Source organism: Molothrus ater, chromosome 8, assembly GCF_012460135.2.
Source record: "Molothrus ater isolate BHLD 08-10-18 breed brown headed cowbird chromosome 8, BPBGC_Mater_1.1, whole genome shotgun sequence".
NCBI classification, from domain to species: Eukaryota; Metazoa; Chordata; class Aves; order Passeriformes; family Icteridae; genus Molothrus; species Molothrus ater.
In genome coordinates this window covers 3,203,846-3,219,798 of record NC_050485.2, presented here as the reverse complement: position 1 = coordinate 3,219,798, position 15,953 = coordinate 3,203,846, and the positions used below count along the sequence as shown (strand labels likewise).

General features: G+C 43.3%; 1 protein-coding gene across 1 annotated transcript in view; it reads right to left on the bottom strand.

The window, feature by feature from the left end:
* Nucleotides 1–15,953, bottom strand: part of MICU1 (mitochondrial calcium uptake 1) — a 94,161-nt gene that overhangs the window by 33,992 nt on the left and 44,216 nt on the right. Inside the window, 2 exon segments of the mRNA XM_054515627.1 lie at nt 3,136–3,218; nt 11,859–11,973. Coding sequence (XP_054371602.1) covers nt 3,136–3,218; nt 11,859–11,973 — 198 coding nt within the window.

Genomic DNA, 15,953 nt, shown 5'->3' with positions numbered 1-15,953 from the left:
CCAGTAACACTGCAGGCAAGTTTTCTACTTTTCAGCCAGCTTTTCTTTAAAAACAGAGGAGTAAACTAACAATTTATTTGCCAAAGGATGAAGAATTGAAGGCAATACTGATGCAGGCACCACATTATTCAGGACTAAGCACTAACCACATGCCTCAACTGGATAAAAAGCCTGAAATTCTTCATCAAGGCCTGAAGAAATGAAATGGTTTTTTATTAGGCAGTTCAAGCCTCCAGCTAAGTCACATATTAGCTAAATTACTGAAGTAATTTTCTTTCCTGATGAGGTTTTCAAACATCAGTGAGAAGAGGGACCTGCTGTTGGCTGCCTCCAAAGACAAGGTGTGAGGGAGGAGTAGGAAGTTCATTGCCACGTGCTCACAGCCAGCAGGGATGGAATATGGTGGTCCTTTTCTTCCCCCTCTTCTTCCACCCATTCTCCCCAAAGTGATGTTGCTCTTTTAAAGTGCTGCATAATCCCCTGAGAGGGTCAGTTCCAGCTGCTCCTGCCAGGTAAGATTAACAGGACAGAGCTGCAAACCCTGCCATCCTTCATGCTCTTCCTGAGGCATTTCCATAAGGAGTAAAAAAGAGGATTTATCATCTAAACAATTGTTTGTAATGTTAGATGTTTGCATAATGAGATATATGTGCCTCCCACTGGAGCTGAGTTTGTTCTTGCAGCAAATCAGTATCTTCACAGATATCTTCTCACTTTCCAAAACAGCTCCTTCATCCTCTTACTCTCAGCCTTTACCCAAATATTCTGATGCTAACCAGGAACTTTATTCCTTTCTATACAAGCAGTGACACAGGTAACCAGCTTAACAAAAATACCTTCCCCTTCCTAAGGATATTTATGGGACTTAATGCATGCATAACTTCCCCTGGTCTACTGGATGATTTGAAATAATTGAATTCAATTTTGTACCCTCATCTTCACAGCAATTAGGAAACATTCATCTTGTAGAAATGTTCCTTTTTCATTTTAGGTGGCTCTAATAAAAAAGCCAAACGTGACACCTGAGTTAGCACCTTGGCATCACTGCATTTTTAGTAGAAGGTTAATTGTTCTCTGCTTTTCTTAAATTCATCTATCTCCATAATTGATTTCATTCTAGAACACTGCAACTACCATAAATCACCTTTTGGGCTGTTCAATATCATCCCATAGCTGCAGTGGAGTGCTGTCTCCATGCACTATGCAGATAGAAAGAAGAACAATAATTTTTACTTGGGGAAAGGATGGTGTCAGGACCCAGGACATTCCTCTGGCTGCCCTGAGTGATTCCAGACCCTGGCAGGGGGCTCAGAGACCTTGGCACAGAGTCAAAGGCACCTGTGCCTTTGATTTTAGCCCATGGAAACAATTACCAACTTTGTGTGAGGATTTACAAGCCACAAGAGTTTGAGTAGAACGATAGTGAATTTGTCACAGGGTGAAAAAGTAGAATTTTAGGGTTATAGAAAGGGGGTTCAAGAGGAAAGATGAAGGCATCTGGGCATGTCCTGTCCTTCTTCTTCTTGTCCTCCATCTTCTGCTGGGATGGTGACACTGTTTGATTGGTTTAGGGTAGAGACAGACTGTCTAACATAGGTGATAGATATTGGAAAATGACTGTAAATAAAGCACACGTAGTTCTTAGTATAAAAAGCTAACACCGCCCCAAGGGTGGTCAGTGTGCCACAACCCAACCTGCTGGACAGATCTCAGCAGGTCAGAGAAAGAATGGAACAGATAAGAGAAAATAAACAACCTTGAAAAGCAGAACCAACAGATCTTGACTTCTTCTTCTTTGGTCACGGGGCTGGGAAAAAGAGACTTTCTAATACCTCAGGGGTCATGTCAGCCACAGGAACCCAAGAGGAAGGAACATGACCAAAACCCCAGGTTTGCATTTCAAGCTGTCAAGTGAAGTGATGTCAGACTGCAGATCAACACACTCCACTCTCCTCATAGTCCAAAGTGTGCATCTAAACCCCTGCACTTACCCAGACATATTCCATGGCTCTGGAGCAAGCTCGTGATGATGACACCATACACACAGGTAATAATTTAGGGAGGATGGCAGCAAAATATTAGAAAAGGAAGGTAATTTAACAGACCTCCTTTGCCACTAGTTCTTCCCATTTATAGCAAGAGCCTCAAACACGACCTTGTGGAGACTCTTCTGCAGTTAATTACTCATGGAGCCAACTCATGAGTAAGAATCTGTCCCTGCATTCTCCAGGGCTGCTTTGTTCTTGGGTAGCACTTTGTAAATGCATTTAAATTTCCTTTTATGAATAGCACACACTGGTGATTCAGGATGTGATTTCAGGGTGTTTATAAGTTCCCAATATCTTAAGGCTAGAAATAGGCAAGGAAAATCTGCCTATTTCTAGCCTTAGGAGGGGAGGGCAAATCTTTTCCCCACTGACCGCTCGAGCCTTCAATCTATTCTCACTGAGACACAACCATAAATCACAGCTTATAGGAAGAGCTCACCAGTATCAGACATGAAGGCTAAACTCATTAAAAAACCTGCAGCAAAGTCCCTGCTGATGAAGCCTTGTAAGAAGTAAAGGACTAATGAAAATATGCTCTCACTAACACATTTTAGGATTACACTGGAATAAGTGGATAAACTCTCCTCTGAAGCAGACTTACCTTGGCTATTCTCTGAAGACAAAATCAAGGAATGCAGTAGAAGCTGTGAATGCAGTAGGATCAAAATCCCATTTTATCAGCAGAGTGAAAAAAAGTTCTTTGCCTACCTTGAAGGTGACTTTTTGTAAGGAAAATGTTCCAGAATCATAGAATGGTTTGGGTTGGAAGGGACCTTAAAGCTCATCCAGTTCCATGCCCTACCTTCCACCAGACCAGGTTGCTCCAAAGCCCACACAGCCTGGCCTTGAATGGTGGTGACAAAGCCACAAGAAACCTGAGTTTGTCCTGCTGGCTGTCCTGGATGAATGAACAATGTTCTCTTGACACATCCAGTTTAAAGAAACAAACAGCAGCACTGAAGCAGCACAGTAGAGCACAGAAGGGAAAGGTGCAAAGCAGCACTGAGCACAAAAATGAAGGCAGTAACATCACAGAGGGATGCTGTGCTTATGGCTCAGCTCCCACAGCACGGATTGCTCAACTTGCCTGCTCAAACTCCTCCATGTCCACCTCGCCGTCGCCGTTCAGATCAAACATCTTAAAGGCAATTTCAAAATTCCTCTGGGGAGCTACAGGAAAAACCCAACAAAACACAAAAACCAGTTAACAAAGATACAAAAGCTCAATTTAAAAAGGGCACAAGTTCTGAATGACTTTATCCAAAAGCAAATTTACTCAATTCTTTCAATTTTAGTGGAGAAATGCAGCTTGTAGGAACCCCTAGCTATGAGTTTCACGGTCCTCCTTTTACCAAAGGTCTTAACAAGGAGTTGTAAGGAGAGATATTTCTGGAACATTTATTCTATTTACAGGTGGAAAAAGCTGGAAAGCAAGATGCCATCTGCTATTTCCAATGACAGTTAACAGAAAATGATGCTGCAGCAAGAGCTCCAGCGTGTTCCATGCAGTCAAACACCAGTTTGGCCAGAGGGTGTTCCCCAGGCACTGCACTCTCTGTGCTTCCCATGGGTGAGGAGCAGAGCTGGGATCTGGGCACTTCTCAGCTCTTGCCTCCCTGCACAAATTTAAACAAATCATGCCCACCCTGTCTGAGCCCAGTCATGACACTGAGATGAGCTGTGGGCTGGAGCTCACGAGCTGAGACGTTGCTGTACCTTATTTTTCATTGCATTTAGTCTGTGCTGTCACGGTTTATTTAGTCAGAACTGCAAAGGCATCACTTCCCAGCCAGCCACGCTCTTTTCCCTGCACCCTACCACAGAATTTCAGTACATTTCCATATTAGGCTCTGGAACCTGTCACTGTTTGAAGCCACAACGCAGCGCCACAATTTTTTTTTCCCAAATTAAGTTAATATATGAGGATTTATCGTGCTCTGCTACTTTCAAATACACACCTCCTACAGGATTTGTGGTGTTTGCTGGGATTTCTAGGGAATCCTCTAGGTTATAACTAATGCTAAGGCTGTCAGCTTAAGTGATCAGTTAAAACTTAGCTGCTTTTTTCATTTCCCAAATCTAATGTAGATCACTGGTGAGGTTCAGCTCTCTTTAATTTCATCTGTGCAATCAACTTTTAATATTTCCAATGGATGCTCAGGGTATAATGAGTTTTTGCATCCACTCTTCTGTGGGAAGGCACTTCTCAAATGGGGGTGGGAGAGGGGAGACAAAGAGGAATCACTCAGACAAAAGGAAATGAATATGGAATTAACTGAACTGGATTTTGGATGTTTGTTACAGCTCCAGTTCAAAACTTTCACATTGTGTTTTCTCCTTGCTATAATAACAACCAGCACTTTATCAGGAAAAGATTCAACAGACAGGTTCATGAGACCCTTTTCCCAAACACTTTGTGCCCAAAATAGATGAGTAAGGGCATTGGGGCTGATGGCAGGGACAGCCTGTCAGGACCTGCTTGATATCCCCAGCACACGTGGTGCTGCTTTTATCATCCCTGCACTTCCAACTTCCCCCTGCCAATCCCTCGAGCCTGGAATTCCAGACACCACGTGCAGGAACAGCCTCTCCTGTGACCACAGCCACGTGCTGGGTCATCCCCCCTTCCAGCCACATCCCTGCTGGGCCTCCACACAGCTCTTCCCTCCTTCACTCGCAGTCCCTCATTAACTCACTGTTAATTGACCTGGGGACAGCCAGTCCCCCAGCACTACCTTCATAATCTCTCCAATCATACATCAAATTTAAGGGATTAAGCCTCCTCTGTATCCATCCAGTGTCTCCAGTGATTAATTCTCCATTTTCTTGAAGAGCAACAAGCTTCCAACGTCTCCCTTAATATTTCAAGAACATGTGGAATTTTATTCACTTTAATTGCAAAAGCACTGCATGAAAGCCTGAGGGCAATTTCTTCTTATCAGCCCCAAAATCTGCCACCAAGGAAATGGTGTTTCCTCTGTGAGGAAGAGGAGGAACAGACAAAACTCTCATGTAGTTACAAGGTTGTAGAAAAAAGAGCAGTCAACACCTATTTCTTACCCCATTTTCTCTACAAGGATATAATGATGTTTATTTAAAGATTGGGAAATTGGTTATTCCTTGTGAAAAACTGTCACAGGTTGGGGTTTTTTCCCCCCTCTTTTTAAGGAAATACATAATAGCACATCCCATTTGTGCAGACACATTGTGAACAGAGTAAAATACTCGTTTGTCCCTCACAAGGGCCATTTCCCTCCTTTTCTATCTCTAAACACACATTTCCATGAGTAATGTATCAAAGCCCCAGAGGAGAACAACACCTCCAAAATTTAAATGAGCAGTTCAGCATCAAAAATCTGCAGGGTCAGTATTTTCTAAAGGCAGAGAAGGGTGGCTTTAAATTGGCAAATTCAATTACTTCACTACTTCAGCTAATAAATGGCATGGCTGGTTTCTTCCTTTGATCTACATATCCAGCTCCAATTACCTGGAATGACACTTCCATCCCAACAATGTGACCCTGAGCCAGGGGAAGCAGAGGGCACCCAAGACAATTAGCTCATCCCACTGCTGCTCAGGAAGGAATGTTCATTAGAGATGTACACCCCTGGTGTCCAGGGCTGGATTTATGGGGCCTGGCTCAGATGATTTCTGCCTCTCCCCTTGGCTGTGACGCTTCTGGCCAGGATTTATGTGGGAAGAGCTGTCCCTAGAGCTGCCAATCCCACTGTGCCTGCCTTGCCCATTACCTCAGCCTGCACAAGCTCCATTTCCCTTCCTCTCCCTGCATTTACATCCCTCAAACTCATAAACCATAAAATCAGCAGACACCAGATTGCCCAGCTAAATGTAGCCCTTCCCTCCCTCTTTTATTTTGCCCCCCAAATTTTACCATTCCCAGCTGCAGCATCTCTAAATTTCCCCACTGCCTCCTTAATTAAGATGCCTCCAAACAACCCCAATATTCCTCCTGCAGTGGTTTCCAAAGCCATTTAAAGGACTCTTTGGTTCTCATATGGCCTAATGCCTGCCTCTATAAGGGAAAACCACCTCTGGATTTTCCCCAAGTGCTCTGCTGCATTCCCAGCTCTCTCTGATTGTGTGAGCTGTCTCCTCACCATCCTTTTCTACATTATTAAAAATAGAGACTGTTTCATTGCAACTGATTTCCCTTGGGCAATGAGGCAGAAACTGTTTCTTCAGTTTCTTTTTAAGCTTTATTTCTATCTTGAGATGTTCAGGAGGATCCTCCAAATCATTAACATGGAAGCATGGAATGGTTTGGATTGGAAGGAACCTTAGAAATCACCTATTTCCAATCCCTTCCATTGGGCCAACATGAGTGAAAATGTGGTACTGAAGCCCACACCACTATCAGTGAACTCCTACCTTAGAGATATATGGAAAGACCCATATATATAGACCTAGACACAGATACATGGAAAGATCTGGTTGAAATGATCCTTTAGATCCATAATTCCACCAGCTTTCCATGCCAAGTTGCTTTTTCAGCTAACCCAGGATTTAGTGCAAAGGGCAATTAACACTTTTCTTGATTCACTTCTTCCAATCAGATATCTGGGGACAGAAAGAGAGCAAATAAAGCAGAACCCAAACACAGGAATGGTGGAGAGATGAGTGTCCTTCACCAGCAAACAAATAACAAACAGCAGCACTGACCACATGGAAAAAACCCACTTGGATCCAGCAGGGTAAAGCCCCTGGGAAGGCCTGAGGGATGAGATGGCTTCATTAGGCATCTTTAAGCCAATGATACCATTTTAAACTATTTTCAATTATTCAATGGACCAATTTGCAGCACTCAATTGCTCTTTACAGCCCTGTACTCTCAGCAGAAGCAATGCACTCTGAAAGACATTAAAAGCTCACTGATGAGAAAGGCCACATTTCCTTGGCTTTGTGCTCATTTGGGATTTTCTCTTTCCCAAAAACTCAATATTTGGAGACACCTCTCAGTGTACCTTGCTCTCTGACCTCCAGCAGAGGAACTGCATTTTAAGAAAACCAAAGTCTTAACACGCATTTGGAGAACACCCATTGCTCCCTCCTCATGGAGCTGGGAATTTTTTTGCCAAAACAGGGTGATTTTGGTGATGTTACTTAGAGGAAGTAAAACTTCTGGCTACTCCTTAGAAAACACTAGAATATCTTGTCTTTTGGTGGGAATTTATACACAAAGCAGCTCATGGCTCCCAAGGCTTAGTAACTCCCCAAGCAACTCCAGTGTGGGAAGAAGGATCAAGAACTCAGCTGGGAAAAATCAGTCATTTAGAGTTAAATATTCTATGGTTGCTTCTTCTCCATTTATCCCAAAATGAAGAAAAATAGATGTGCAAAGGCCACAGTATCCTGAAAGTGAATCAATCCCCAATTAACACAGTCCTGAAGCAGAGACAGCTATCCATAGAATACAGATGGCTGAGCCCCAGCTGCAGTAAATATAGGGAAAAAAAACCCCATTAAACTTAATGTTGCAGATATTTTCCTTTCATTATTATTCCACCAATTCAGAAAATGAATCCAAATCACACCAAGTTGGTTTTTTTAATGTTAATCAACCCAGAAATGTAAGTAACAGGCAGCTAAAGAACTGAGCCCACAGCACTGAGCCACAATATCATCAGTTCCAGAGGAAAACTGAGTTATTTCTTCTCACAAAGAAGGATCAGAATTAACTGTGAAATAATCCTAGTGCATCATCTTGGGATACCAGGGAGAAATCCTTCCCTGGGAGGGTGGGGAGGCCCTGGCACAGGGTGCCCAGAGAAGCTGTGGCTGCCCCTGGATTCCTGAATCCCCCATCCCATCCCACCACACAAATCTGAGGGATGAAGAGATGAACAGAGGAAGAGCAGGTGAAGGATGCAGGCTGACAGAGCCTCCCATGCCCCAGTCTGAGTTTTCAAATCACTTGGGAACATCCCAAACTGCCAATTGTGAAAAATCATTCCTATTTCTGTCCTTCAGCATGGCAAAGGTGGGATGCCAAGCCAGAGAGCTCTCCCTGTGCCAGGAAGCAGCCAGGCTTGTGTTTGGAAGCTGGGCTATTCCTTGGAAGATGCTGCTCAGACACATCTTGGAAATGCCCCACAGCAGTGACTGGGCTGGCAGAAAGGCAGGAAGACATCCCTGCTCCAAACAGTGAGGGTGAGATGGACCCATGGAGGGTCAGGAAAGACTGAAGATAAAATGAACACGAACAGGACTACAAACAAAAACAGTCCTATAAACTCAAAGCAACCTTTTCTTGTGGGAATGGGTCCTGTGGCACAGGGCACAGCAGCATGAAAGCACCACTGGTGAGGTAAAGGTTTCACTCATGGCAGGGCTGGGGCTGAAGACTTTTCTTCAGCCAGGAATAATTTATTATTATTATTATTCAGAAGTCATGGTCCAAAGGGACCCTGGGGATCCCAGGGTGGGAGAAGATGTCCCTCCATCCCGGGGCCATGCACAGAGCTCAATATCTGGCCAGAATACAATTTCCAGAGTTAGATGGCTTGAAATTTATTCCCTATACACAGGACAGAAAAAAATAACAGAGGTGAGTCTATCCTGAGTGAGAGTTACCTGCTGTGATGGGAGAAGGAGCTGCAGCTCTGCTATGAGAGCCCTGGCAAAAGGCTAATTATTGTGGCTTCAGCCAATGTTCTTTAACCCTCCTGCCAGGAGAATTAAATCCAGACACAGCAACAGTCCAACTGTGGAAACAACATCAATTTATTCTTTTAATGCCCAGCTCTCCTCAGTACCTGTTAATGAAGGCAGAATTAGTGTGCCTTGCAATTTGCTGGGCAATTGCAGTCACTGGCCATGGAAAAGCTCTTTTTCTCCTTCTTCCATTTGTTTTGCAAGTCCCAGAGCAAAAACCTGTTTGGTCAGGGAAGCCATGTCTTTGTTTTCCTATAACACTCAAAGGATCCAAGGGAAATTCCACCAGAATTTGCTCATCTTTCTACCTCTGCCCCAAAACACAAGGAGCAGCTGAAGCAACAGAAACTGTGGGGTTTCCTCAAGGCCCCTCAGCTCTCATTGTCTTTAACAGAGGGCTGACTTTCTGAACAGCTAAAAGCCAATTTATTAGTTGTTTTAAAAGAAAAACATCACAGAAATACAGCAACCAAGGAGAACAGACAGTGCTGGGGTGAGAAATGGCTCGTAAATAAGATATGGTGACAGACTCATTTTCTGAGCAATGTGCAAACAGCTGCCTGACAGCAACATGAAATGAAGCCTCCAGCCCTCTCTCCTCCTCTCACTCCCCATTTCACAGAACTCAGCTGGAGGGAGCTTCAGGTAAAGCTGCAAAGACAACTGAAATGAGGAGTTTGGGGAAGTACAACAGAGCCCTTGGGCTTTTTGTTTGCCAAGGCTCTCGTTGATCAGTTTGGAATGCAATGAGCCAAAGCAGACCATGATGGATCTCTCCCCACCACTCTCCCTCCTGCCTCCCCCCCCAGACCCAACCTCCCACTCCCCCTTTTGATTATCCTGCTGAGTGCTCAATATGCCACCTTCCTTTCCCAATATTTATTTGGGTTTATCTATTTGGTGTAATCTACAGCTCCACCTTGTCCTGATACTTCCTTAATGCTTGGGTTATTTAAACAACACGGGGAGAAAACCAATATTGAGCTGTCACATTTAAGATTTACTTCCCTCATTCTATTTTATTTATTTATTTCTCTGTATTATTTGTTTATTTCTAGGGAAAAGAACCCAATCAGGAACTACTGGATTCCTTCAAGGTAATGTTCACTACTCAGAGAGTAAACCAGTGGGGTGCAACAGTGAGTTTTCTATTTAGCCACAGGGTAAGGCTTGGTTGGGAATTTATTTTACAACAGCACATGCTTTAAAAATGAAACCCAAACTCTTCCTCTGGGGAATCACTGTTTAACAGGAGCTCCAGAAACATTCCTCCATCTTCAGGAATCATTTAGCAAACTCCCCAAATGTCTAAAAGTCAGCCTCAAAGCCTTGGAGTTTTTTTTCCTCCTTTTTTTTTTTCTTTAATTTTCCTTTTGAAAGCTCCTGCCTTGCCCTCAAAGGCCCAGTGTGGCTCCTCAAGGCCAGTTCTGTCTCCTCATTAATCTAACTCCCCTGTAATTGTGGACACACACAAAAGCCCAAGAACAAGAGGAATAAAACCCTGTCCCTCCCTCACAGCCTCCAAAACAAGGCTGGCTGCTCCTCCAACACAAGGTGGTCCTTTTCTTTTATTCTCACAACAAACAATTTAAAGCAAAGCAAGAACAATTTCTCTTACTGCTGCCTGTGGAAGCGCATGAAATTCATTTTGTGCCCTGTGTGCTTGATTAGGGGGTTGTTCACCACCAGCACAACCATAAAAACAAGGGCAAGAGTGTTTTCCAACCCACACTCAGTAATGTGATAGCAGAGGTTTGAGAGTTCATTGTCATCTGTGGAGGCTCAGATGAAAAGCCCTCATGACACAAGTGAATACCCCAGATCATTTTGGCACAGCCCAGATGAATGTAAGAAAGGAACTGCAAAGGTCTTAAGAGCCAGTTTGGAGACTCAGACAAATTTAAAAAAGCAAATTAAAGTCATAAAACAAATTCCCTTTGTTGAACCAGCTTTATCTCTCTGTTTGTTTTCACAACATGAAGGTCACACACAAGTCTGCCCCCGCCAGGTCCATTTGACAACAAACAAGACCTTGAGCATTGCTGCTTGCCAGGAATAGATCCTCAGCTAATGAAGAGCTGCCTCTCCTGTCTCCTGTTACAACATGCAAGAACATGGGGGAGAATAAAGCACCTGTTGCTGTGACAAAGCATCAGGGACTAACCCAGCTGACTCCCTGAACAGCACTGGGCAGGCAGCACTGGGCTCTGCAGGTAACTGGGAAGCACCCAGTTTTCTAATTGCACAAATCAGGTCAGCATGGAATGGATACTTACAAGATTAGATGGCCAAGTTTTCTTTTTTTAAATCTAAAAATAAAATGTCTCAAGTTTATTTGGACAGTGGCTTATTCCCCCCTGACCCCACATTTACTAATGGGGCTGAGAAACTGCCATTGACTTTCCTGTTTATGATACAGCACCTTCCAAGCAGTCAGAGAAGCTCTGCAAATGAGGTTTTGAGCTTGACTTCCACGTGAAGAAAGTCTAGAAATGCCATTTGACATTATCAAAGGCTTCAGTTTCACTGGTTCTTGCCAGCAAAGCAAACTTCTCAGTGCTGGCACTGGGAGTGCAGACAACTTTGCTGGAACAGATTAGCAGATCATGGAAATATCACAAATGCAAGTCAAGGGCAGCAGGGTGAAAAGACAGAAGGTATCTAATGATACTGGTTGAAATGTAAACAGCTTAACTTCTCTCCTCATTGGATTACATCACTCACAAACCCGAGCTCACCCAAGTGAAAATACAGCTGGAAAAGGGAGTTTGGAGAGGTGAGAAACCAGTGAAAAGCTGGAGATCTGTGTTCATCCAAATCCAAGAGAATATCACATGAACACAGCTCAAGAACACATCTCCATTTACAGATCTGAACAGCAGGTCAAGTGACTCATTAAAAAAAAATTTGTCACATTTCAAAAAGAGAAATAAATCTTTAGAAGTCATCAATCTGCCTTGTCTTCCCAAAGCACTGGAAAGCTCAGGCTAAACCAGATCAAGCAACAGCAATTGCTCAACTCGAGTTGCAGGCAATCCAGAAGGCCTTTTAGGGAAATGCATATCAACAAGCTATTGCTTGTGGACCCTGAAAACTTCAAAAAGGCAGGAATTGCAGGGAAAATCCCTGTGTACTTACTGGAAAGGACGGTGGTGAGGAAGATGTAGTCGGAGAAGGAGATGAGGCCGCATTCTCCGAGCGCGTAGAAGATGCTGTCCTCGTCAGCAAACTTCTCCCTCTCCTGGGACAGCTTCTGCTCATCCAGCCCAGCCACACCCCAAAGAGAGCACAGAAAGCACCAGGTTAAACACAGAAATGAAAGGTTTGATTTGTATCCTTAGCACCAACAAGCCATTCCATGGACACACACACCCCTACTAGCTCCATCCATATCCGGTGGACCTTTCCCAGCCTTTGGATCTGATCAGAAGAGTTCTGCAAAGATCAGTGCTTCCCCATCCCAAATAGGATAAGGAATTGCATGGGATTCCTTTGTTGGTTCAGAAACAAAAACTACTATATTTATGTTTCCAGCTGAAACATAAATATATTTGCTTATTATTACATTATTATGGCCGGTTTGCTTCAATCTTTGAGATTAGCGGTAAAAATCTCAGACTTTAATACAGGATTCAAAGAGGAAATTGTATTGCACTGACAGCTTTTTAGTCAGACTCTGTTGTAAAAAGGAGCCAAGAAAGGATTATTTGGCATGAATATAAAGTCTGATCAAAGTTATCCAAACTGTGTGTGTGTGAGCTCACAGGGAGGACCAGCCTGAAACCAAACTCAATCACCCTCTTGCTCCAGTTCTTTTCCATTTATCAGCTCACAGTATCTTACTAAGCTAAAAATCTGAGTCCCTTTGATCTGCAGAACCCCCAAAGGCTGCAAAGGATCCATAAAACTGTTAGGGAATCCACACTGGTGACCCACTTTAAGGACACAGCAGGAGGAGGCACACGCACACACAGAGGAGAATTCAATTAATACACAGGAGAGTAGGGGTGGGTGAGGTTATTCCATGGAAACCAGGCCATGCAAGCACACACAGGCATGGTGAAAGCAAGGCTGGATTTAGGAATGGCTTTAGGAAAAACCACCAACAAACACCACCACAAGAGGGTCCAGCTACACAACTGTCCCCCAGCGTTACCTCGGTCTAGCGGAGATCCCATCATATACAAGATAAAGGAAAGAAAACTGGTTAACCAACAATAAAACAAGCAGGCAAAACATCACATCAAGTTGAATGGTTAGGCTTGCCAAAAGCAAGGAAAGTCTGGAGCAACCAGGTGGTTGCTGTGACTGGAAGCCTATGGAGATACCCCAGCAAGTGTTAGCTCATAGCTTCTCCACTGTCTGTAGCTGATGTCTCTCATCCACCTCAAGTTTTTGGGGTTTTTTTCTTTTTTGAGAGAGAACTCACCATTGTATGTGATTGCAGAGTGGGGATGAGCTCAGCTAATAATTTAGATGAAAATTTAACCTGTATCTGGCTTGGAAACCACAAGAAAAGAGACAAAAATAATCATATATATCACAAAAAAAAAAAAAACCAAAAAAAACCAAAAAAACAGTTTCCAGGGAAAAAGACTTCAGTTCTATTGATCACATAAAATTGTTCCCAGTACCTCTGCCTTTACTACCTGGAGAGCACCAGGAATTTAATAAGAGGTGAGTCACTACCAGCAGACAACAGGCAAATAGCCTTCATTGGATGCAAGATAACAGCCAGTTATGATTATGGGGTACCAGGCTGAAATAACATTTCCTCAAAAAATGGTTTGGCTTCCATTTCCACCAAGATGGATCCAAAGCAAAAAATAACATTGATGCTGATGTGAAGAACAAACATCTGGTTTTCCCCTGAACAAGAGGCAGGATTTGGGGAGAAAGCAGCTCCCTGTGACTGCTGCTGGAGGTGTTGCCAGCAGCATCTCACCTGCTCCTGTGATTTATTGCCTCTCCCTCTGACTGCCTCTCCTGGGCAGCATTGATCATAATCTAGCTATTGGCATCCTGCTTAAAGAATCCCATGAAAAAGTTCCAGAAGGTGGTTTATTAATTTTTATGGGTTTCTTTGCTGCACTTAAAATTCATAGTCAGCATCAAACAGCTCAAAATATTCCTCATAAGAGGAAAGCACATCCACAGATCAACAATAAAAAAGGATATTAAGTTAGTTGGTCTCTGAAATATAAAGACAGATGGGAGGGAGAAGCATTTACCCATTTGTGCCTTCCTTTGAGCAAACATAGTAAAAAAAATGTTATTTATTTATATTAAAACCAGCATCTACTTGTCACTAATCCAGGGAGCACAAGCTGTAACTACAGTGCTCAGCTGCCTGTAGCTTGTGGAGAAGGGAATTTCTCCCCCTGATTTTAAGAGAAAACAACTGTCCTGATCAATCAGATTTTCAGGTTCCCAGCAGTAAACAGAAGCTTTAAAGATTTCCCAGCTCTCCCATTCATTTTCCTCTGTCTCAGTGAGAAGCTGTGTGTTTGACTGCTTTCCATGAACTTTGTGGGAAGCTCACCCCACTTTGGGGAAGGCTCAAAGCATCCTTGTCCCAGGAGCTGTTCCCCACCACCAAACATTGCTGAAAGGAATGATATCTAACCTCCTGGGAAAATAATATAAACTAAATCTATATATTTCACAATAAAGCACAATGTGGGCTGTTGTCACCCCTCAAAGTTCAAGCTCTAACTAACAGCTCACACCAGTGTTTTCCACACCCACCTTCCTTCCAGCACACTCCCACTCAGCCAGAAAGGTGATGCTTGGTATCAGAACACCCAGGAAAATCCCTTTCCAAACCTCCACCTTCTTTTAGGGACAAATCATCTCCACAAATGAATTAACCACACCCTTTTGTATCTGAGCACAAGGTAATCCTCAAAGTGTTCAGTTAAAACAGTCAAATGTCTTCCACTTATTATTTTTTTCTATGTTAAATCCACTCCCAAAACCAGAGTAATTGGTTAAGATCATTCAGCACACCCCAAAAAAACCCATTTAAACCAGCATTCACAGGTGAGCAAGCCATGGGGAACAATTGACAATTATGATGTATTTTTTAATCAAGCAGTAGATTCATACTCATCAAGCACACAGATGAGCAGACATCCAAATTAACACGTAAAAGGAAAAAGAAATCCAAATATCTCACTGCTTTTGGCACAAGCATGGCTGTGTAAGTTCAGTGAGAAGCCACCAGTCCAGTCTGAGTGGAACAAAACTTGTGACACGTGTACAGGCAGATTCTCTTACAGCTCCAGACACTGATGACAGGTCAGAAAACTGACTCAAATTCAAGATACAGAGCTTGCTTTGCCCTTCCCAAGTCAGGCTCCAAGCTCAATCAGCACCAAGATGTGGTTGAACAGATCAATGCAGTGACCAAGCCTCCCCAGAGCCACGTGCTAGAGGAAAAAGTCTTGTGCTGCATGCAGGCAACTCCCCAGAGTTCCTTATGTACAGGCTGGCTGCAAAGCACCCAAAGATTCATCACAAACTTGACATCTTCCACCCCAAAACTCATCTGCTGCTGGAGCCTCCCTTAAGTTGAGGACATGGTACAGCTTCCAACAAGGATTGGTGGAAAAACCCCACGGAATCCTTATGTTCCTTGCCAAATATTATCTTTATTTTGGATTTTCAAATGGTTTTCTCAGGGCTGAGTGAGGAGTGAAATGTGGTACTATTGAATTATGCAAATCTGAAAAATAAAGGTGTGTTTTTGTACATGGAGGGATGCTTTCTCTGCAGAGGCAGAGATGGGCACACGGTGCTGCTGCTCTCACTCCTAATGCAGGGCTAGAAAAGCCTGACCACCTAAATCCTGACAGCTCCACTTCAGCTGGCACTCCAGAAACAACAATTTAATTCAGGAAGAACACATCCTTGGGAAATCCCTCAGAGCTGCCAGTTTGGGTTTCCATCTGGAGAAGGAAAGGACATTTTGGGCATATTTCTTCCTGTAACTTACATTTCAGCACTACATTTGCACTTCCATGAACCAAAGCTTCAGGAATTTATCAGCCCAATGTGACCACTTTTGCCTTCCAAAACAACAATAAAATAAATATCCATGACAGATAATGGGTGTTTCTCCAGAATCAGGAAGCAATTCTGTCAATTAGCAAGGGATTTTAGATGAAGAATAAACCACCTTTTATTGACAAACATCATTGTACTTGGTTTGTTCCTTTTGAACAGAAACAT